This window comes from Python bivittatus, unplaced genomic scaffold (genome assembly GCF_059951505.1).
Source record: "Python bivittatus isolate LINGU-HERP-01145 unplaced genomic scaffold, Pbiv_v1 ctg000010_np1212, whole genome shotgun sequence".
Lineage (NCBI taxonomy): Eukaryota > Metazoa > Chordata > Lepidosauria > Squamata > Pythonidae > Python > Python bivittatus.
In genome coordinates, this window is record NW_028277029.1 from 2,100,862 (window position 1) to 2,122,739 (window position 21,878).

Here is a 21,878-nt window from a genome sequence, read left to right on the forward strand (position 1 = left end):
CATATACAGTGTGTTAATTTGGATGTAATTAAGTTATGCATCTGTGGCCAAGTCGGACCTCGTTAGGAACAGATAGAGTTGCTGCACTAGTTTAATCTGAGCCACCGCCTGAGCCTCCAGGTGCAAAACTAAATCCAAAAGTTACTCCAGCCTGTGAACCTGATTCTTCCAAGTTACCACTACCACCAAATCCAAGACCAGCTCTGTCTTGCCAGCTCTGTCTTGTCTCCATTTTTGAGCCTCGTCTAACCCATTGCTGACCAAACATCAATAGAAGAAAGAGAAATGGAGCTGTCTGTCATCTGCATGTTGTTGGCAGAATTGGTGACCTTTCTCAGCAGATGTCATATACATGTTAAATAACATGGGTGCAAGTTCTTGTCCTCACAATGGTGCCTCCTCCACTGTTGGGAAGTAGAAAAGGACCTCTGCATCAGATCCCTGAGGATCACTAGTGTACCAGAACGAAACACGAGATCCTTCTTTGTCATCCTTTGAGGAAGGATCAGAACCATTGCACAACACCATTTCCAACACTGGTTGGGGTTTTCATAGTTTTCTAAGTCATAGGCCACCAGGTAGTTTGAGTTCTTCCTGAAGCAACTACATACAGTTGAAAGAATGTCTCATAACCATTAGTCCTGTGGTAGAAACAGTCATTAAGTCCTTGAGCTGAACCATCCGTGGGAATGTTACAGAAATGAATCGTCATCTTCTTCCAGGATGTTATTTTTGAGTTCCCAGTGTAGCTAACAAACCTGGAATCCTCAGATGGATCTTGTCAGCCCCTTTAGGTAGACCGGACCAGGAAGTCAACTCCACAGGAGGGCTAAAACCTACTTTTATTGAGATTGGCTATAATGACAGAATTTTGCAAGTCTGCGTTGCACCTCCTCCAGTGAATTAGGAAGGCACCTGCCTGGGCCACTTCTGAATGTTACCTTGTTTCTATGGACTTAAAAATGTTTCAGCTCCTTCAGGTAACAGTTCCTGCATATTTCTGGCAAGGTCTTCTCAGGTCTGGATCCAAGTTCTGACCAGGGACTCCATTGCATAGCTTACCTAATAACAGGGCCATCTAGGTGTTGCACACTGTAGAGGCAGTGTGATATAAACACTGATGCACAAATTGCAGAATTTTAGGGACAGCTTGAGGAGGAAAGGAAAGGAGACTTGAGAGGACCAAGATACAGAGGAAGAGAAGTCTTCTTTGTACCCGAAATATTATTTGCAAATTAATCCCAGATCTTCTGTTAGTTTTATAATGCCAGAATGTAGACATCCATGTTCTACATTAGAACTGGGATTCTGCATGGGATAGAACTGGTTGGGCAGTTGTGAATGATTTTGCAAGATCCCCTCTGAAATACTTGTTTGTACTTAATTGTTTCAGCAAAACGACACTTGCCTTTAATGGTTCTTTTCATTTCCTGGCTCTGTGAAAACTGTACAATGACTTAGACATTCAGGCTATTGAGTGCCTGGCATGTACACATGGATTTATTTAATTTAATTTATTCAACCACCCTACCCCAAGGCCTGGGAAAACAGCCAGGCCTTTAAGGCTTTCTAGAATGGCAGTAGGGCGGAGCCACATGGGAGTCTCGTTCCAGAGGAAGGCACCGTGACAGAGAAGATGTGCTTCTGGGCTCCCAGTAGATGACATTGTTTAATTGAAGACCTGGAGTAACCCAACCCTGTTGGATCGAACTGGCTTGGCTGATACCACAGGAGATAGATGATCCCTCAAGTAACCAGGCCCTATGCCATGTAGGACTTTATAGGTCATAACCAGTACCTTGAATTGCACCCAGGAGCATACTGGTAACCAGTGCAGCTCACGAAGCAGAGCTTTTACATGGGCATACCAAGGCATGCCAATCGCTACCCATGCTGCTGCATTTTGCACCCGTTGAAGCTTCTGAGTAGTCTTAAAGGGAAGCCCCATGTAGAGCCCATTGCAGTAGTCAAGCCTTGAGGTGACATTGGGCCTGTAGGGCTCCTGATCTAGGAAAGGGCACAACCGGGGCACCAGACGGAGTTGTGCCTTCCTGGCACAGCTGCCACCTGCTCATTGAGTCCAGCAGTACCCCCAGATTGGGCACCACTCCTGGATGGGGAAGTGCCACCCCATCCAAGGTTAAAGATGGAGCATCCCCAGATCCAGGGGGCCACCACATCCGTAGACACTCGGTCTTGTAGGACTGAGTCAGAGACCGTCCCTCCCCGCAGAATCCTGAACAATGCCCAGGCCCTGGGACAGAACCTACCTACCTACTTACTTGCTCCAGCGGTGCCATAATTCTACAGCAATGACATGCAGTAATCTAACTTCCCAGAAGAGAAATTGAGAAATGTCAGAATAGTGACTTAAAGAGAAGTCATGAACTCAGGACGCTGGGTATGGTTTGCTTCCGAGGCGGTAGGAAGGGTGGTGATTTATGTTACATATTAAGCCAGTATTTTTTTTCCCCCAAATTGTATGGAGGAAAATTGTTCCGAGTTTTTTTCTTTTTCTCAGAGTGAGCAAGTGCATTTTTTAAATAGTTATTTGACAATACCGAATTCCAGCAGGACTGAAATGCAGGACTTACGGTTGCCTGCTAAAGAGGAACGATCAATTCATTTCTCCTCATTTTACCTTGCAGGAACAGCCCTAATTAATAGTTAACACATTCCTGGTGGAAATGAAATGAAATTCGTTTTATAGTCTCTGGGGGAATATTCTTGCTAATTCTTTTTTGGAAGCCTCTGTATGTTGGAGAATGGAATAATATTTCAGGAGCTGCTCACCATTTAGTGCCATACTGCTTCTGAATATTTGCACTCAAGTAGTTATGATTAGTACAAATAGTGTTTTGGGGGAGAAAAATTAAAAGCAACTTCTGTTCAGAGATACAAGAATAATACTAGGGATTTATATGTTTTAAAATAACACATACGTTTTTAAAAGTCCAACAGAGCATAATGCTAAACATAACTTAAATAACCAACAGGTTTAAAAAATATTCTATATTCCTACCTCTTATAGGTGGTACTTAAGTTATGTTTAGCATTAGTCCATGTTCTTCTGGTAGTATTGAAACACAACTGGCTTATCAATAGAAAAAGGTAACAGCTTCTTAATGGTTAAAACGTGCCTGCAATGCACTCATTTTGGGCACATCATTTGTACCCGCTTAAATTCAGAACTCTTCAAGGTTTGTTTGCAAATAAGCATTCATGCAATTAGGCCGTTCCTAACGTGGAAGGAAGAAAGAGTTTGGGTTAAATCTTTGATATTTTACTGAAGCCTATTAAATGATCACCATCAGAATCTCATTTCTGAATGTTGATAATTGTTTTCCCTTTTAAAACGAGACCTGGCGTGATTTCTTTCCGGTAGTTGTGTATGGCTGTTCCAGTGGCCACCGTCTTTTCTGTACATGTCTTATGCAGCCATTCTGCTGGACCAAGGCTCGCTTTTGAGCAGACGCTAGAAGTCTGTTTTCGGTATCCATGCTGTGCAATCCTCCTGCGGTGTGCACAGGATGCTCGTGGGACTGGCTGGAATTAATTGATAGGGGCGGTGGAGGAGAATTTTTGCTGGTTAGGGTCTGCAGGATTGCAGGCCAGTAGACACCGTCTGTTACCGGCGAAGAATTACTGGGCCTACTCATACCCCATCCGTTTCCTCTCTATTACTGCGCAAATGACATGAAACAAAATTTTAAGGCTTAAATGCAAAATGTTCCATCAGACTCAAGAATCAACTCTTTGAATCCACCCAGGGGCTGATATTCTACTTGAAAATTAATGAGAAGGGAGGCATTCAGGCTTCTGAGCTATTTCAAGGGAGAAAAAGGCTTCTCCATTCATAGATACGGATTGCAAATTTCACAGTCCCGTCCTGATCCCAAGCGAGTGGGTGGGGGAGGTTTGACAAGGATCTAAAGAGCTGGTCTTTTCTGGATCCAGGGAGATGGCTTATGGTGCAATACACGTTTTACTTAATTCCAGGCAAGCTGTGATTAAAGGATCCCTCCCACATCCTTTTGCTCTGACGTTATTTGGTGACACGCTGTATTGGACGGATTGGACAACTCGCTCTATCTTGGCCTGCAACAAATACACTGGACAGAACCTGCGTGAAATACATTCCAACATCTTTTCTCCCATGGACATCCACGTCTTTAGTCAACAGCGGCAGCCCAGTGGTGAGTCTCTCTTGCTTTTCCCAGAATGCCCAAGTTGGAAGTTCTCATTCGTTCCGCAGGTTTTTCAGACCTTCACAGATTGTACAATCTAGGTACATAGCCACTGTGCTAATCTTTTTCGGATTAGGCAACATTAGAAGAGGATTAAGAAATGGTAAGCAAAAGAAATGAAAGACTTAGCAAGGAAAAAACAAAAGAAATATGCTAAATTTAGTTTATGCTAAGTGGGGTTGTTCACTCCATTTTCCTCATTTGTCAGACACAAAACCAAATACCTTGGTCTTTAATTTTTAAACCTGCTCCTCACTGAATCTGTCTAACGTTATCTGCAAATCGTTTGCAGCCAACAGTACAACATTTTCTGCGTACAAAAGTACCTGCATGTTCTCATCAGCAGATGGGCCCATAGATACTGACCTCTACCACCCATCGTGGCTTTGGCCAATCAGTCCTTGCACATAATGCTCTTCAGTAAGATAGTGTGCCACTTGCAGCCTTCCCTGTCATAACAGTTCCTTTGAGTTTGGGGCACGTTCTGGCCACGGTGCCATAAGCGTAGTCAAAGCCCACTTTTACTCTAAGCACGCTCATGTTTTTCTGTGCAAGCCACAACTCTTCACAATATGGCATCCCACCGTCTTTAGGGTCCTTGCATACCTTGAGGACGCAATTTGTAAAGGCATGAATTAGAAGTATGTTCTAAGAAACAGTACTTGTTTGCACACCTACCTTCATGATTAAGGGGCTTCCTTTGATGTATGCCATTTAAAATAACAACTGTTATTTTTATTGACACGAAATGGATGGTTTCTTAAGTGATGGTTTGTATTTCCCCTTCTTCGGGCTTACAAGCTCTGCTTCTGAGAGCCCTTGACGCTGGCGATGCCGAGCGTTCACAAAAAGCCAAACTCAGACGGCTACTTCAAAATCAGGTTCCCCTGTTCATTTGGAAGTTCCAGCTGAAACAGGATTTCTAACTATAGTAACCACAATAACATACCTTTTGAATTTGTGTTCACAGCCTGGAATGTTATTTCTTTAGCTAGACTAATCCTGTATACCATTCTGAATTCTTTTATAAGAGTGCCAAACTTCTGCGTAATACAGAATTCACCTTTCCTGCTAGTTAATACTAACAATAAATCAAAGCTTGTTTTAACTTACTATTTCAACGTACAAGGCTGCCCAACTCACAGTGATTCTGGGAAGCGTGCAGATTGAAAACCAACCCCAGTGGGCTGGCTGATTTAAGCGGTATGCCACAACTAGTTGTGTTGAATAGATCAGTTCAGGTCCTCTGATTAGGTTTCTGATATTGGTAGTAGCACTGCATTTTTCCTCCCCTGGGTGTGTGTAGGGATGTGCAAATAACCAGCCAACCAGGAAAAGGAAGGAAGGGAAGGAGCAAACATTAGGTAGTTTCACAAAGTGCTTTCCACATTCCAAAGAAAGCTTTCCTAATGCTGATAGGAAGAACGGCTCTAAATCCTCCCACTCACTCTACAATTTGTGTAGCGCCTTCAAGAGCACAGTGCAGCCTAGTGATTGCGGTTGGGATTTCCTAGGACTACAAGGGGAACGTCCCTGTGACAAGACTGAAATTCCTTTTCCAGATGAATGGCTTTAAGGCTTATAAATGGATGTGTGGAGTCATTAAACATCCATTTTGATCTTTAAATTACAGAGCAAATGCCCAAAATTGCACTGCCGTAAATCAGCCATTTTGCCGTCAGACTTTTGTGGGGGACGCAGATGGGGCTGTGGGTGCCTTTCCCTCTATTCTTGGATAAAGGTAACTCTAGAGGAAAATTAAAATCCAGACGTGCTGGATGTAGGTAAACGGATTTGTTCCCCCAGTCTCTGTTGAGCGAGAGCTTACTTAGTACACTCTTCACCCTTCCCGTGAAGTCTTGTGGCGAGGGAGTGCAGAAAGATGACTGAGATAAAATCGTCTTCAAAGTGATGCCTTGAAAGTCTTAAAAGTTGTGTGCTGAAGTTGACAGAGGAAAGGGGGAAGGGGTTTAGACAACATACAAAGGACGAGACCATGTAAGTTTCTCCCTGCTTATTGGTAGATTTGAAGTTTCCAGGCAGAACTTAAAGGCTTACCTCTGACCTGTCCACAAATGCACAGGCGAGTCTCTCTTTCCAAATCGCACTAGTGACTGTTGAGTCCTCCCTGCAGGAACATTTTCTGTTCTTTCCAAAGGCGTCTTTTCTCCAGAAGTAGAGATGGCGCTGATCCTGCCTCTACTTACAGGAAGCCAGAGGGAGCAGATTTTCCCATGGACTGGTAGGGGTTCTATGCGATATCTTCCTTCTGATCTGTTTCCCTTTACACACACACGCACAGTTCCGCTTTACATAAATATCCACCCATGTAGTTCAGATACTACATGCAATATGGGCTCCCCTGGACTGCTTTTGAGAGTGCTTGACACCCACATTCATTTTATCTTCCACGCTTTCAACTCTTGATTGATATGGCAGGTTCGCTACTAACGAGACTGTTCTGTGCTTTCTGTATTTGACAGCTGCAAACCCCTGCAGGAATAACAATGGTGGTTGTTCCCATCTGTGTTTGATGTCTCCCATCAAGCCCTTTTATCGGTGCGCGTGTCCCACAGGTGTGAAGCTCCTTGAGAATAAGAAGACTTGCAAAGATGGTAAGTTTCAGTTGGGCATAAGCACTGAGCAGGGGTGTCAAAAATGTCAAGATGGTGGTCGTAGCCATGTGATTGAATCCCCATCCTCTTTTACATGCGTCACAACACGCCTGACACTAAGTAATCCAACTGGAAGATTGAATGGGTGTGTGAATCATCGTGACAATTTTCCCTGACCAGGAATGGCTATAGCTGATGACTTGGCCAAAACTGGTAAAAAAAATCTCTGCTTATCTAAGCTACCTGGAATGCTTGATGAAGCAGAGGTTGGAAAAGGCATTTTCTCTGCGCAGCATCTCACCTATCGTTCAGTTGCCCACAGAGCACAACTTTGAAGAACAAAACTCTGATTTGTTCAACTTCTCCCCCTCATGCCACTTCCTGATCAAGTCAAATAATTTCATTTGCTGACTTGTTTAAAGCAAAAGAAGAGATGAAATTAAAGAAAGTAAGCCCAATTGTTGAATGAGTGCTGAATTTTAACATTTTCCTCAGAGGAAAAAATACACGTGTGCTATTCATTAATCATTACTTTGCTGTAACTAGACCAAAATCTTTCCCCCCCCCCCAAATGGAGTAAAAATCAAGGAAGAGATATCTGTATAAGTGGTAGATTATGTGGAACAAATATTAATTTTCTGCAAGGGTTCTAACCTGCCATTTTTTAAAACATTAATTCAAACTGCACAGACTCTCTGATAGTCACCTTTTATTCTTTAACGTGTTAAAGTTCTATTCAGAATAGAGTTCTTCTGTTCAGAAGAAGTTTGAAAGCCAGGAGATACTGTGTGGAATTTATAGCATTTATACTCCTCGGCCCCGATGGGGAATTGGTGCAGCAAAGGTGAATCTGGCTGACCTCACCGGAGTAGTTGCCATGGCAACTAATTTGGGGGGGGGTCTCCTCAATTTATAGCAGAGAGAAGCCTTTTTGTAAGTCTCTGGTTTTTAATTCTCTCCTTGAAGGAGCAGTTGTCCTTCGCTTCCTGTTTCCAGCAATTCCAAAAATCTTCAGGGAGACGTTCTTAGCCGATTGCATAAAATTGACTCTGTGACAAGCGATTTTGTTGACTGATATTTTTATGACCGTCTGGCCATTTAAGTACAGTGGCTGCATGCTTTCAAAACAACACTTAAGCATGAGTAGGAACCAGAAACTCAGTTTGCTACTGCTTAGGGCTAAAATAACCATGGTGAGCGAGAGCCAGACAGACTTGCGAGAAGAGGATAAACGTGCTGCTGGTGCAGGATCTTACAGTGGCTCCCAGAGTTGTCCTAGAGATGCTTGTGGTGTGACATTGGTCATGCCGTTCATGCGTGGCTGTGGCTTGTATTTTGGTATGATACGATCTTGACTGAAGAATCAGCCAGTTTGGCTTTTGAAAGAACAGCCAAGCTGTTACGCATGTCCTTGGTATAATCTGTATACGATAAACTGTATATGATTTCCTCCATTGGTAGAGTACATAGAAGTAGTTCTGGAGACCCTCAGACACATGCGTTGGGTTGTCTTCTCCGTTCAGTCAGTTGACTGACTCTCCCTTACAGTGAAAAGTTCTGAAGCACTTGTACCTCCATGACAGAGAGCTACACAAAGTATCTTCACAGCACCATTTATTTTATCCTGTATGTCCTTGTTCCTCATCATGCGGCTTGTGTCAATCAGATCTAAGTTCATCAAGCACCAGAGAAATCTGCCTGAAGTTAACTTGCATTCCTCAAAGATGAACATTTTATTCGTTAGTTCTGCCCCATCCTGAGGTCAAACTAAACTCGGCTGGATGCATATAATACACTGACCTCTGCTAAGAAAACAGAACGGATGGGGACGTATAACAAGCAGTGATGGGACTGTCTTGGTCACCTAACATACTAAGTTGTGGCTGAGTTCCTTCTGCTGTTCAGAAGCGGGTAAGGGCTCTTCTAGAGTCATGACGTGCGTCCTTCCTGGTGCCTCGTTGGAGAAGCTGTGCTTGCTTTCCTCGTCTCGCCCAGTAGCTATACATTCCCAGGAAATCATGCGTTGCAGGGTGCATCGTACCCTGTCGCCACCTTAACCCCGCGTTTGTCTCTATTTAGTTTCTCCCACAGCTTCTAAAATGGAAGGTTTGTCTCTGCAGCCCTCGCATGCTGGTGGGGACAGATGAGAGGCTCTTTGGAGCAGATGAAAGGCAACAATAGATAACAGAGTCCTGTTGTGCAAGCCCAACCCCGGGCTATGTAGATTTTCTACTACGTGTTCTGTTTTGTTCTTGCATTTTGTGGCGACGAAGGTGAAAACAATGTTTAGTTCCTAAAAAGAGGACTGCAGAGGCTTGCCTTCTTCATGTGGGGATAGGCCGTTATCTAAGTTAGGGATGGGCAACATTTTCAGAGGAAAGCTGATGCGATTGGAAGGCCAGGGGCCACGTGCGTGATTCCCATTCCCCTGTAGCTGTTCGCACAGATTTCTTGCTGGTCTCGATCAGGGTCACTGCACAGGGGAGGAGAGCAACGAACGGACTCTGGCAACGTCGCTGGGAGGGAGCAGAGGGATTGCTCCCCCCCCCGTGACTCTGCTGGCAGATTTCCCGCCATGGAAAATCAGTCGTTCTGAGCAGGATCGCAGGATGGGAGAAGGAAATAGGCTTGCTGCTTCCTTCCTCCTAGGAATGTGGCTTAAGATCGCTGCCCCCCAGTGCCTTAGCAATGAGACCCCAGGCGTCTGCTCCTACAAGCCAGTTGATCAGCTTGGTAAATGGTTCAGCTGGGTAGCCTGCCAGACGTCTTTTCCGTTCACCAGCTGATCAAAGCGATTGGTTCCTTGGTGGGGAGCAGAATGCTGTTTTCATGCTGCTAATGGTGGTGGGAGTCCAGCGGTCTTGAGATGGCCGCAGGGGGGAAACGATGCGCTTTCCCTCACCGGACCCACCTTGCGAAGTTCATGCTGAAGTGGCTTCTTTCCTGCTTTCATTAGCATTTCCCCACCGTTCAGCAGGACTGGATTCATTGACTGATCGTGGGCTCACTGTGAGATCTAAATATCATGACATTCCTGCCTATCCTCAACAAAGAGTAAGGGGCCGACCTCAGAACTGATCAATGTTTTCATTTTAATTTTGGGGTTTCATCTGCGCAGGAGCCATGGAGTTGCTACTGCTGGCCCGAAGGACTGATTTGCGACGGATCTCCTTGGACACTCCGGATTTCACTGACATTGTGCTGCAGCTGGAAGACATCCGGCATGCCATTGCTATTGACTATGACCCTGTTGAGGGGTATATTTATTGGACAGATGATGAAGTGAGAGCCATCAGGCGTTCCTTCCTCGATGGCTCAGCTAGCCAGTTTGTCGTACAGGCACAGATTGCACACCCCGATGGCATTGCTGTAGATTGGGTTGCCCGAAACCTTTACTGGACAGATACGGGGACAGACCGCATTGAAGTCACAAGGCTTAATGGGACCATGAGGAAGATCTTGATCTCCGAAGACCTGGAAGAGCCTAGAGCTATAGTCTTGGATCCTATGATTGGGTGAGGCACATAGTTTTATTATAAAGGTTTTAAAAATTAAGAATTACAGTATTTGCTGTTGTTCAGTCGTTAAGTCGTGTCCGACTCTTATATTTGGAGTCAAATCTGATGTCCATTTCAAGAGCTTTCCCTGATTCCGAAATATGAATCTCAATGATTGACTCCCTGACCATAAATAATTTCTTGTTGTTATTCTCAGTTTTAGTGTACTTAAATTAGAATACCTTGGAACCAATGTGCCTTTAAGGGTTTCCCATCTTTTCTAGAACGGCCCATAATTCCAAAAGAGCATGTCCTGTTCATCTGCCCACTTCCTCCAAGTGAGATTTGAGCTTAGTGTAATCCTGAGTCAGAACACTGAGGTTGACCATTGAGGTCCTTTGATCTCTTTTATGCATGTTTCCTGATTTGATTTGCAAGCTAAAATTGTAATGAGAAACTTAGGTAGATGTCAAACTGAAGATTAGCCTAGGATATAGAGAAAAAGCCACCTTCAGAAGCAGCTGTTGTGAGATATTGTGAACCTGTTTTAATACTGACTTTTCCCCTTCTTTAAAGGGTTAGGGTTAGAGTTAGAAGTGAGGCAGTTTTTAAACTGCTTTCCTTTTGCGTTACTCTTGTTTAAGTCCATGGATTATAGGGTGAAAAACATTTTAGCTCTGTCACAGATCTGCAACCTGAATGCATCATGCTTCATCTCTTTGAAACATCAGCTTTTATGATTTTTTTAAAATCACTCTTACACATTTAAGAAAGGGGAGGAGAGAATGATGGTCCTTGGGGAAACTTTTCCAGCACATAGATAGGGATGACCTAACATTGGGCATGTTCCATGTTCATGAAATATTATTGATGAGAATTCTACAGCAGATTGTCGTGGGCGTTCAACCAGACAATGTTGAAGATACGTTTAAGTAAAAATAATCTCAGCTAGAGAAAGTACAGGCCATGTGCCAAATTTAGCATGGTTTAGTCTCCCCTCCCTCATCCCGTCAATACAGACTTTGTGGAGCCCATGTTTTATTCCATCTTTACCCTTTTCCTTTTAGCTACATGTACTGGACCGACTGGGGAGAGATTCCAAAGATTGAGAGGGCAGCCTTAGATGGTTCTGACCGAGTTGTCTTGGTCAATACCTCACTCGGTTGGCCGAACGGATTGGCGCTGGATTACATTGAAAACATGATATATTGGGGAGATGCCAAAACAGACAAAATTGAGGTTTGTTATTTCCATTTCTCTTCCTTAACCCCAAAATCCAAAGCACTTCCCTGAGACGTGCTATTTGTGTCAATAGCTCAGTTCATGTTCTCGATGAGAAATCGGTTGTAGGATCTGTGTGAGCAAAACAGATTTTAGAATCAGAATCAGTAGTTGTTGGATTTAGCTATTAATATTATCTGATGATGTTCTCCAAGGCTTTTAATCATGATCTGACTTGCCTGTTACTGTCTGTTGAATCAATGTGAAAGACGGGGAGTCAGAATGGTTTCTGAACGGTACTGAGGAAATTGCTGTATAATGCCACCGATGTTGGAAGCACCTAGTTTTCAGCTGCTGGCACGGCTGTGCGGTCTTTTAATAGCTTGGATTTCCAGTTCTCAGCTTAGCAGCTTCGTGCTCCTTACTCTTCGCTGTTCTGATCTTCCAAAACCAGCAGCCAAACCCCGCATTGACTTGCTGATCTTTTCAGCAGACATGGGCGAGCTTCCTTGAAATCATTTTTACATACATACATACATACATACATACCTACTTACATACATACATACATACATACATACATACATACATACATACATATATAGCATTCTTCAGAAGGCTGAAAAAGATCTCTCAGGAACATTCATCCTACCACCTTATCAATGGATGGTGCCATTAATTCCTGTAGGGCGAAGGAAGGATGGCAGCCTTCAGATCTTGGGTGGATCTTGAGAGTCCCTGAAGAATGGTCCTAAATCAGCTTCCAGAGACTTCTTCAAAATCATTCCCATCTTTCAGTAATTTGGAAAGTAGCTTCCTAGAGATCATACCAGTGTTTCTCAACCTTGGCCACTTGAAGACGGGTGGACTTCAACTCCCAGAATTCCACAGCCAGCAAGGCTGGCTGGGGAATTCTGGGAGTTGAAGTCCACCCGTCTTCAAGTGGCCAAGGTTGAGGAAGCCTGCTCTATTCCATCCTTCTTCTGACTTTGATTGTGCCCAGATGCTTGAAGATGCGTGACCAGAGTCTACCATTTATGAATGTATGAGCCCCAGCCGTGCAGATAAGTAAATACATGAAGGATCTTTAAAACATGACATATGACTGGCCTTTTAAAAAAATCTGAAGCCTCTTCTTGTGGTTGGAGAAGAAGGAGTTCCAAGAATGAAAAGGGTCTACTTAAAGCTACGTCAGATATTGAGAGGCCAACAATTGTTTCATTGCCAACAATAATCAAAAGTGGTTACCCAGAGAATGAAACACCACAATATTAATTGCTCAGTGCAGGTGGCACGTGTTTTATTAAACATCCACAGTTGTCCTGCCTGAGAAATGACATAAAGTCAAAGGATCAAAAATCAAGGATGGAGTCATTGAAGTTTGATATTTATTTATTCCAACTTCTCCTTATCGCAAGCTCTAGTGCAGAGCACAAAATAATTCGCTCTTTTTTTTTTTTTAAAGACAGATAATTGGTTATTCTGTTTCTGGTCATTCTTCGGAATATCCTGTTTTTGGAATAAAAATAGTGGGGAGGAAGCATCCACTGTTTTAAATTAAATTATATTAGCAAACCCTCAGGCCCAGGAGTATTTTTGGTATATGCAAAGAAGTAAAATGTTCCTTCTGTTTTGCTTCTGTGTTTCCAAAGAAATAAAACGACTGTTTTTATTTCATTTATCCTACAGGGCCTGCCTTATATCTACTGCATACATTTCTGCTCTTATTTTACTTTCTTTGGCTGATGTTGTGATCAGTGGGGAGGGAAGTGGTAGAAGATAAATAGGAATATTAAAGTTAGTTTTGCGTTGTTTGGTTCTTAAAGAAATAAACAGCGGGAAGCGATGCCCGTTCTAACTTGCAGATAACAAACAGAACAAAGACCCAAACATTTCGGAGTGGGTAAAATGACATCAACTCTTAAAAAAGACTCCCCGTTCGAAAAGCGTGCACGTGTGTCTGTCTGGTTTTTCTCATGCAGTTTTTCTCATTCTCGGGTGATAATGTAGTAGCATAACCAGGAAAAGAGTGAAATCTCTTGCAAAACCCAACGTTGCATTTTAGACCCCCCACCCACCCCCGCCTCTGCTGCATGCTTCCACGTGTTTTTCTTTCTCCAAGCTTGCTGATTCATGTTGCGCTGTTGCACGTTGCCCAGATGATAAAGCCCCCCGCAAGGACTAATGGATATTGGCAGGGGTCTCAGCAGGAGGCTTTTGTCCCCAATTTATCTGGCAGCCGGCAGCCTGCAGCCGAGGGGCGGAGAAGAAGGCGGAAGTCTGCGGTTCGGGGCTTCCTTCGTTATCGCAATCAGTTTTCTCCACTGATAAAGTCTGCTGAATTGGTTGGCTGTTTATCGACAGAGACGGTTCCTCCCTGGCTTCCATTCTTTCCCCTGTCATGCCAGGAGGTTAAAAATGCATGATCTGCTTTGAGCGGTTGGGATTACATACTCATTTTCTGCCCCGAGATGGACTTGGATGGGGTGGGGCGGGCATGAAATCACCAACGTGACCAGTCTTAAGATGCGGGTTCATTTCAAAACATCCGGCACTGATGGGCCCATTGGATGTGTGTTGCACCCACTCGCAGCTGGGTCTCCACGAGTTTTAATTTTGATCTTCCCATTTCTTATTCTTCTGTCAACTTATGGAGGCTAAAAGACACCCCAACACCACCTTTGGTGGACTCTGAAGCAGCCATATTCCTCCTCCAAAGCATTAGCCATCACTTGATCATTTTCAGGGCATGGAATATCATCATCATCATCATCATCATCATCATCATCATCTCCTCCTCCTCCTCCTCCTCCTCCTCCTCCTCCTCAGGAGAAGGTCCAGAGCTGTCTTTATATTTGCTTTCAGGATGGCTGAGTGCCATGTTCCTCATCCTTTTCCTGCACAGGAATTTTGGGAAAATGTTGCCCTAACCTTGGGCTTTGTTTCCTCTCTCTGAGGCGCATATCGTAAATCGTGAAAATGGCACGCAGGGCTTTATCGTGCGTTAGAGTTGCTGATCTGCTCCTCCTTTCCTCGCACCGCTTTCTAAAAGAGAAATGAAATGTGAGAGGCCAGAGAAGTTGACCAACGGCCAAACTGGGGGCAGACCTGTATACTTGGGGGAGAAAGGAGAGAAAGGGGCCAGCCCTGGTGCAATAAAGGAAGAATGCCAACGAAATGGATCTCCCCAACTTGCTGATTGCTGTAATTCTAGGCTGGTCAGACCGTTCCAAAACATCCTAATGAATTTTGATACGGCGTGTGTGCCCGAGGCCCAGATTTCTCAGCCCTTTCTAGAAACACTTTCGGTCTGTTTCCAGGCAGAAGTTAATAATATCCTGCAAGTGCATTCGCTCTGTGGTAAGATTTTCTGAAACCAGTAATGCCTGTGACAATTGCCGGATATTAAAGTCGTATAGGACTTCAAAATATCTTGGAATGGGGAAACTAATCCCAAAACAGTTCCATCTATTATGGGTAAAAGGCAGGTCAAACTTAACCTTCACAATACCTATTTCAGATCGTTGCTATTAATTTCCACCCTTGTTCTCTCTAAGGTTTTTCACCAGGTGGATTCATGTAGCTTTGCGTCCACACAACTTCTCCTCATGCACACAGACAAGGCACTGCGCAAACCCCTGTCTTCCCCCACACCATTAATGCAAACAATACCCAATTCCCTTGCAGCCCTGCACACGTAAATACATCTCCAGTCAGTATTTAAATGAGGATGGTAGCGATTTAAATTTTTTTAGAGGTACATTCTTCAACTCCTCTTTCTTTTTGCATTTTTTTTGGGGGGGGTCAGACTTTAGGTTCCTTTTCTTAATCAGGCAAACTTGAGAAAATCTAAAGGCTTCTTTATTTCCTTGACGCTTCTGTGGAGCTCTTGCTGTAGCTTCTTGAAGCTTTAAAGTGCACAGAAGCAGAAGGTCCAACTTAAAATCGTTTCTGTGGTCCCCTCATGCGGAGATTTCTGAAATGAAAGAGCAGATACCGCGTGGAGATTGCAAATAAGGGTGTTGGTGATCACGACTGAACTTTGGTATGTTTCAATCTAGGGAAACGAGAGTTTGCCTGGGCCAAAAGCTCTGTAATTAGATTTCCCTTCTGATTCCTTGGACAGGAATTCAGAAAAGCCGTGCCCTTTCGTAATGGCAGATCGTTGCTAATTAAAGAAAAGAGGTTCTTCGTGAGCTTACTTTTAAAATAAGACTGAGTGGAGGGTTCTGCAAAGTTTGAGTAGCTGCTGTAGCCTCATTGATTGGCTGAAGTAGAACAGAGTCAGCTAATAATCATAATATCGTTTGAAGGGTTCTTGTTTTAGGAACGACTGCAAGGCAGTATGAATTTTTGCTGAACTACATTTGTGTTGCAGACCTCAGGTCTCCTGCAGAGATTCCATGTTTTCGGTCCCCCCATTTTTGAGAAATTTCTCTTTTGAAGACGGCTGTAATTCTGTTGGACGTCTCTGGCACTTTTCCATTTGCATACAGATAAATGCCATGGCACTCTGGCGCTTTGTGTGCTGTTCGAAAACACTGATGGAATACAGTCCAAAATAACCTGCGTGTAGTTCTGACTTACATTACAAGTATCCAAAAATCACACAACCCCTCTGCAACTCTGTAGAAGTAAGTCGCCTTGTGGTTCAGATATCCTTTCCAAACCCAGATCTCTATCCACTTGGAAATAAATCTCCCACAGTCAAGAGATGGAAGCACCTCCTTGACCCAGGATTTGAGTATTCAGCCTCCGAGGGATGGGACTTTTTAAGGGAGATTTTTCCTTATTTAGGGAATGATCGGTCTGGAGAGAGCAGTTATTCCCTTTCTTAGGTTCTCCAGGTGGAGCCTTAGAAAATTGGACTTGTTACTGCACAAATAACTTTCTTTGGGGTTCTGGGGAGACAGTTGTACATCGTGCAAAAGATTTTGGGTTTGGAATTCAAAATGCCTTCTTCCAAGTGAGGAAATGCTGTTTTGATTGTTTGGGAAGCATTTTGAAACTCTGCTTCGAGCCGAAACGCTTCCAAAATAAGGGAAAGGCTCATTTTGCATCCAAAACAGGGCATGTCAGAAACCCTTTCCCATCCCTAGTGGTATGTCCAAATCTCCGTGCCATGCGCTGGGTAATAGCAACTTCCTGCTAGTTTACTCTCTTTTAGTAGTAGTTTTTCCTGTGTGCTGGTTTACCTTTAAAGCTAAACTTTTTGAATACTGGAGGAAGAAGTCAGTTTTGCTTTTGTACTGGTCTGTTATATTTTCTTTTGTTAAGCTGGTTTTCAGTTGTAAGCCGCCCAGAGTCATCTGGGAATTGGGCAGCCTATGCGTGAAATAAATCAGGAAACAAACAAATAAATAAATAAATAGGAAGTGTTGCTTGCCCTGCGGGGGGCGGGGGGGAGGCTCAAAAACGTCAAGATGGTAACCCCACTTACAAAGGGGCAGGGCTTCCATCTTGGCTGCCATCTTGGCTTCTGTGACCCCCCCCTTCTGGCTGTCCCTGCTGCTAAAATGGAGCAGGTACATAAGGATACTGTCTGCTTAAGTTTCTTGGTTATTGGGACTCTTCATCAGTTCCTGTTAGTCTGGATGTTGTATGAGAGGGTGTGGGGAAAAAAAAGTTTCAGAAAAAGCCCGTGCAGGAGCAGCAAAAAGACTGTGCTGTGACTTGCAGGTTGACTGGCAGGGATCCCCCCCCCCCCCCGGCCATTAAGAGATGCGTGACTTTAAGAGCCATTCGGGGCTTTGGTTGCCCTGCAAATCTAAATTGTCCTCCTCTTCTTTGCTTGCCAGCGTCTTCTGAAGCAGGACATCTGTGTGCCTGGAGCTTGGTCACCCTAGCGTGTGATGTGGGAAGCCACATATGTTTTCTGTTGTTGTTTTTATCCTTGTAGTTAAGAGTCATCTTAGATGGTGAAATCCATCCACACTGTGGTTAAAATCAGCCCCAAACATTAGAGAGACTGGCTAGAGTTTCGAAGAGTTTCTTGCCTGCAGACCTCAGGGTTGCTTTTCTTGGAGAAGCTGCCGTGCCTCATAAAGCTATTGACGATGTAGGGCTTTCTGTCTGAACGCACTGAATTGCATGGAAATGTTCTTCCATTGCCTGGCTCTCTCTTCTTCTCAAATCCCCTGCGAGGAGCCAGGAATTTTGCTAGCTAGACAGGACCTCTATTTAAAGAATATGAAATACAGTCTCAGGAGTCAGGATAAGACCGAGCAGCTGTTTCTTGAAGCCTATTCTCATTTCCTTTTGTAAATCAACATTTCCTACTTGTGAACTTATTTTGTTTAAACTGTGTTTCCATCTAAAAAAGGGGGTCTTTGTATCTGAAGGACTTACTCTGATAGGTACTTGGTCACCTTGCAAGAGTGGTGCAGCGTGATCGTAACGTCTGGTCTTCTAGTGGAGCCACTTAGCTGAAGTAGCCTACAAAATGTGCTACTTTCTTGGCAGGCATCTTGAAATACTAGTACTCCCTTCTCGTTTTTTGTTAGGATTGATGCTTCCAAGGTGAGAGACAGACCCTTTTATATATAGCAACTGAAGATGGAGGCCAGCCAGCACAGCAGAACTGGTTGGCCTCCGTAGACCAAGAGGTCTGTTTGAGTGGGACATTCCTGCGGGCCATCTTCGCCTCTGCATGGTGGGAGAATAAGACTCTGCTTTTATCTCCTGCAGAAACCCTTGTATATTTAAATAAGGAATACGGCTATAAACCCAGTACATGTAAATCTGAACAAGTACCCTAAGTTCTGCATGCAGTCTGAGAATCACATAGAAGAGAATATCTGTAGCTCAGGGTTAGGGTTAGGGTTATAGTAGCTTATATACAGTAGCTTATATAGTAGCTTATACATAGTAGCTACTATATATAAATTGTACGTAAGTTGTATATAAATAGGCAGCAAGCCCCGCACTCCCTCGCGCTGATGATGTTACGTAGTCAGGTCATGAAACGTCTGCGAGCAAACAGCCCGGCTCAGAGAGCACCAAGGACTCCGTAGTCTGAGAATCAGTTGCAAAATTTAAGCCTTCATCCCTCTCGGCAGAGTCAGAAGACACAAGGAGGGGAAGTTTCATCTGACCAGTTAAGATCTAGGAGGAAAACGACGGATTTTAAGAAGATTCTTTTGATTCTTCTTCTTTTTTTTTAATCCAAGCAGTGTTTACAGTTTGAAAACATTTGCCGTCCGTATGTTTTGAGGTTTTCCAGGCTGCCAACTCTTGACAACGTAGCGTCACGTAATCCAGTGTCCCATATAATTTTTGTTAGTTAAAAAACAAACAAACGGCAAGTCACTTGGGGTTGTTGAAACAGCGAAATAGTAGCACAGTGTGGATGAATTCTAAAAATTAAGAGATGTGCAGGGATAATAAGAGTTCTGCTCTTGACCTTAAGAGTTGATTTTATTTTATGGTTCAGCTTCATTTGCGTAGGAATATCCGCATTCGTAGACTTGGGAGTGTTTATTTTATTACTGAAAGTGCCCCTTGCCTTTGTGTTTACTCCAACACTTTAACACTCCAGCAAATTAAGGACTGTGCCTTTAACCTGGTGTTAGCAGGGGGTTTCAGCAGACAACAGTAGGAGAAAAGGATTTCCTGCTTCCCTCTCAGCCAGGCCTCTGTAAAACATACCAGGTCAGCACTTTCATCCAAGAGGAAATCATAGATAATAAATGTCTTAGTAAGCAACTGAACTGGGATAGAGGAGCGGGAACATCTGGTTGGAGGGTGCACCATCTCTATCCCCTAGACTTCCTTGGTTAGACTGCACTCTGGAAGGAAGGGAGTCCTCCTTTCTTTGCAGCAGCCAGGTTGCAGCCCCCCACCAAATCTGCCAGGTATGGCTGTAATGCTTGGTCCCAGACCGGACGCTGCTCCACGCTCACTGGCTCTCTCCCTAACCCATCCCAGAGGGCCAGACAAAAGAGCAGGCCTGCCTCTGCTTGAGTTGAAGCCTGCCCTTGGGGTCTCCTCTCCAGCAGTTGCTCCCCACTCCCCTCCAAGGGCAGTGGCTCTTTCCCCCAGGGAGCAGGAAGAGGCACCTGGATCTGCTTCCTCGTTTTGATGGACCACTGATCCCATAACAAAAAGCTTGTGAGGTGGAGAGAATTTCATTCTTTTCCTTCTGAAAAAAATGAGTAAAATTGGGCAGGAGAGACTAACTACTTCAGTAGTACTACTAGAGTAGTAGATGGCCCAGTTGCCATCTGGAATAAGTCGTAGGAACTCTAATAGGAGCTGAAATATAGCTGACCTCTTTCTGGAAACCTGTAACTAGGACCCTTTTGGCCTGAGTGTTTTCCAGAAGAAGCAGTTACTCAAGCGACAAGCTGTAGTGGAAGTCACCATTCATAGTTGTGAATTCAGTAGACTTTTAAATCTGTAATAATTCCAGGTTAGTAATTGGTGCCATTTTAGAAGTCTTCCTCATTTTGTGATTCCGATATTTTTCTTTACCTATGTTGGAGACACATTTTTGCATCTCTCCTGATTCTTTTTTTTTAAATTATAGTTTTTATTATGAATTTTGATTACAGTAGTAAAAACTAATACAAACTAAACTTAGGGAAAGGGAAGAGAAGAGAAAAAATGAATAAAAACTGCAGGAAAAAAGGAAGGAAGGAAGGAAGGAAGGAAGGAAGGAAGGAAGGAAGGAAGGAAGGAAGGAAGGAAGGAAGAAAGAAAGAAAGAAAGAAAGAAAGAAAGAAAGAAAGAAAGAAAGAAAGAAAGAAAGAAAGAAAGAAAGAAAATATAATATAATATAATATAATATAATATAATATAATATAATATAATATAATATAATATAATATAATATAATATAATATAGAAAAAGAAAACTATATAAAGAAGTGACTTCCAACTTTCATCACAAGTATAAACAAATTGAACTCTTCACCCCCTATATGGTTACAAACAGATACCTCTTCTTCCCATAACCCATCCCTTATCTATAAGCAAATCCATAAAACATCTACTTTTCAATCCTGCTGTCAGCAAAAAGTCTGTAAAAAGTTGCCAGAGTTTCATAAAAGCATGTCTTATTTTAACCTTGATCGAATAAACCAACTTTATATTCCTTTCTTTTACCTCTGAAAATCTTAATCTTTAGTTCATTCAAATATTGTCATAGGATTTGATCTCTCTTCAATCCTTTATCACATTGCATAGGCTTCTTTGAGGCTTTAACAAGCCTCTTTTGTAAATCCAATAAAAAGGCATTATCCAGGTTTTGTTTGTTCCACATCTGTCATTCATTAATATCTTTTGGTCATAGTCTATCTATAGAAGCAGACGTCAGACATACTGACGGTATTCTAGCTACTAATTTCTGGCCCCGTTCTTCAAAGATCTCACTATTTCCAATGTTACAGCATTTTGTGTCATTTTATAAGTCCCAGTATTAACTGACATCAAGAACAGGCTTGTTTTTTCCTTTTCCTCATTCTTTTCCCTTCTGCTTAGAATCTTTAGTCCCCTCTAGTGTCCAGTTAAAATCGCCTCCCACGTTCAGGACCGGAAAAAGAACATCTCAACGTCCATTGCCTCGAAAGGGTGGGAGGAAAATACCTAGGACTGAAATCCTGAGTCACGCCTACATATAGGGCTTCAGTGTTCCGCCTATGGATATCTTCTTTTTCTTGTCTTCAGTAACGCAGCTTATCTTGCTAAGCTGAGTCTGTGAAGTTTCTGCTATTAGCTAGTTCCTGACTGCAGAGCTGAGATTTAATGCCACAGTCTGGTGTGAAGTCTAATAGTTTCCAATTAGGTGTAATGGAATTTGCAGAAGGAAAAGTTGCCAAAGAAGGCTGTTTGACGGAAGTTAGAACTAAAAGTTAATGCAGAAGCTTACATTTTAATTTTTTGAGGCATAGTTTGAGATTTATTGAACTGTATTGTCTGATAACAATTGCATTGTGCAGAAGCTGAGTTTAAGCATTCGGACTCATCTTGTGTGTATGTGTGTGTGTATGTGTGTGTATTTGTACTTGTGAAGGTCATGAACACAGATGGAACCAGCAGAAGAGTCCTTGTGGAGGACAAGCTGCCTCACATCTTCGGTTTCACCCTGCTGGGAGACTATATTTATTGGACAGACTGGCAAAGGCGAAGCATTGAGCGGGTTCATAAGCGGACAGCAGAAAGGGAGACCATAATTGACCAGCTGCCTGATCTCATGGGCCTCAAGGCTACAAATGTCCACCAGATTATTGGTGAGCGTCTTAAACATCTGACTCCTCTCCTGTAAACCAAAGAGAGTGTTTTGTGAACGTTTACATACA

The 21,878-nt window shown here is 43.3% G+C and overlaps 1 protein-coding gene across 2 annotated transcripts in view; it reads left to right on the forward strand.

Annotated features, from left to right (window-relative positions):
• Positions 1–21,878, forward strand: part of LRP6 (LDL receptor related protein 6) — a 72,763-nt gene that overhangs the window by 22,989 nt on the left and 27,896 nt on the right. For both annotated transcript variants that reach the window (XM_088146911.1, XM_088146965.1), the window contains exons 4-8: positions 4,000–4,196; positions 6,731–6,862; positions 9,981–10,377; positions 11,427–11,598; positions 21,593–21,809. In XM_088146911.1, the coding sequence (XP_088003037.1) occupies positions 4,000–4,196; positions 6,731–6,862; positions 9,981–10,377; positions 11,427–11,598; positions 21,593–21,809 (1,115 nt within the window). The remainder of the gene's footprint in view (positions 1–3,999; positions 4,197–6,730; positions 6,863–9,980; positions 10,378–11,426; positions 11,599–21,592; positions 21,810–21,878) is intronic.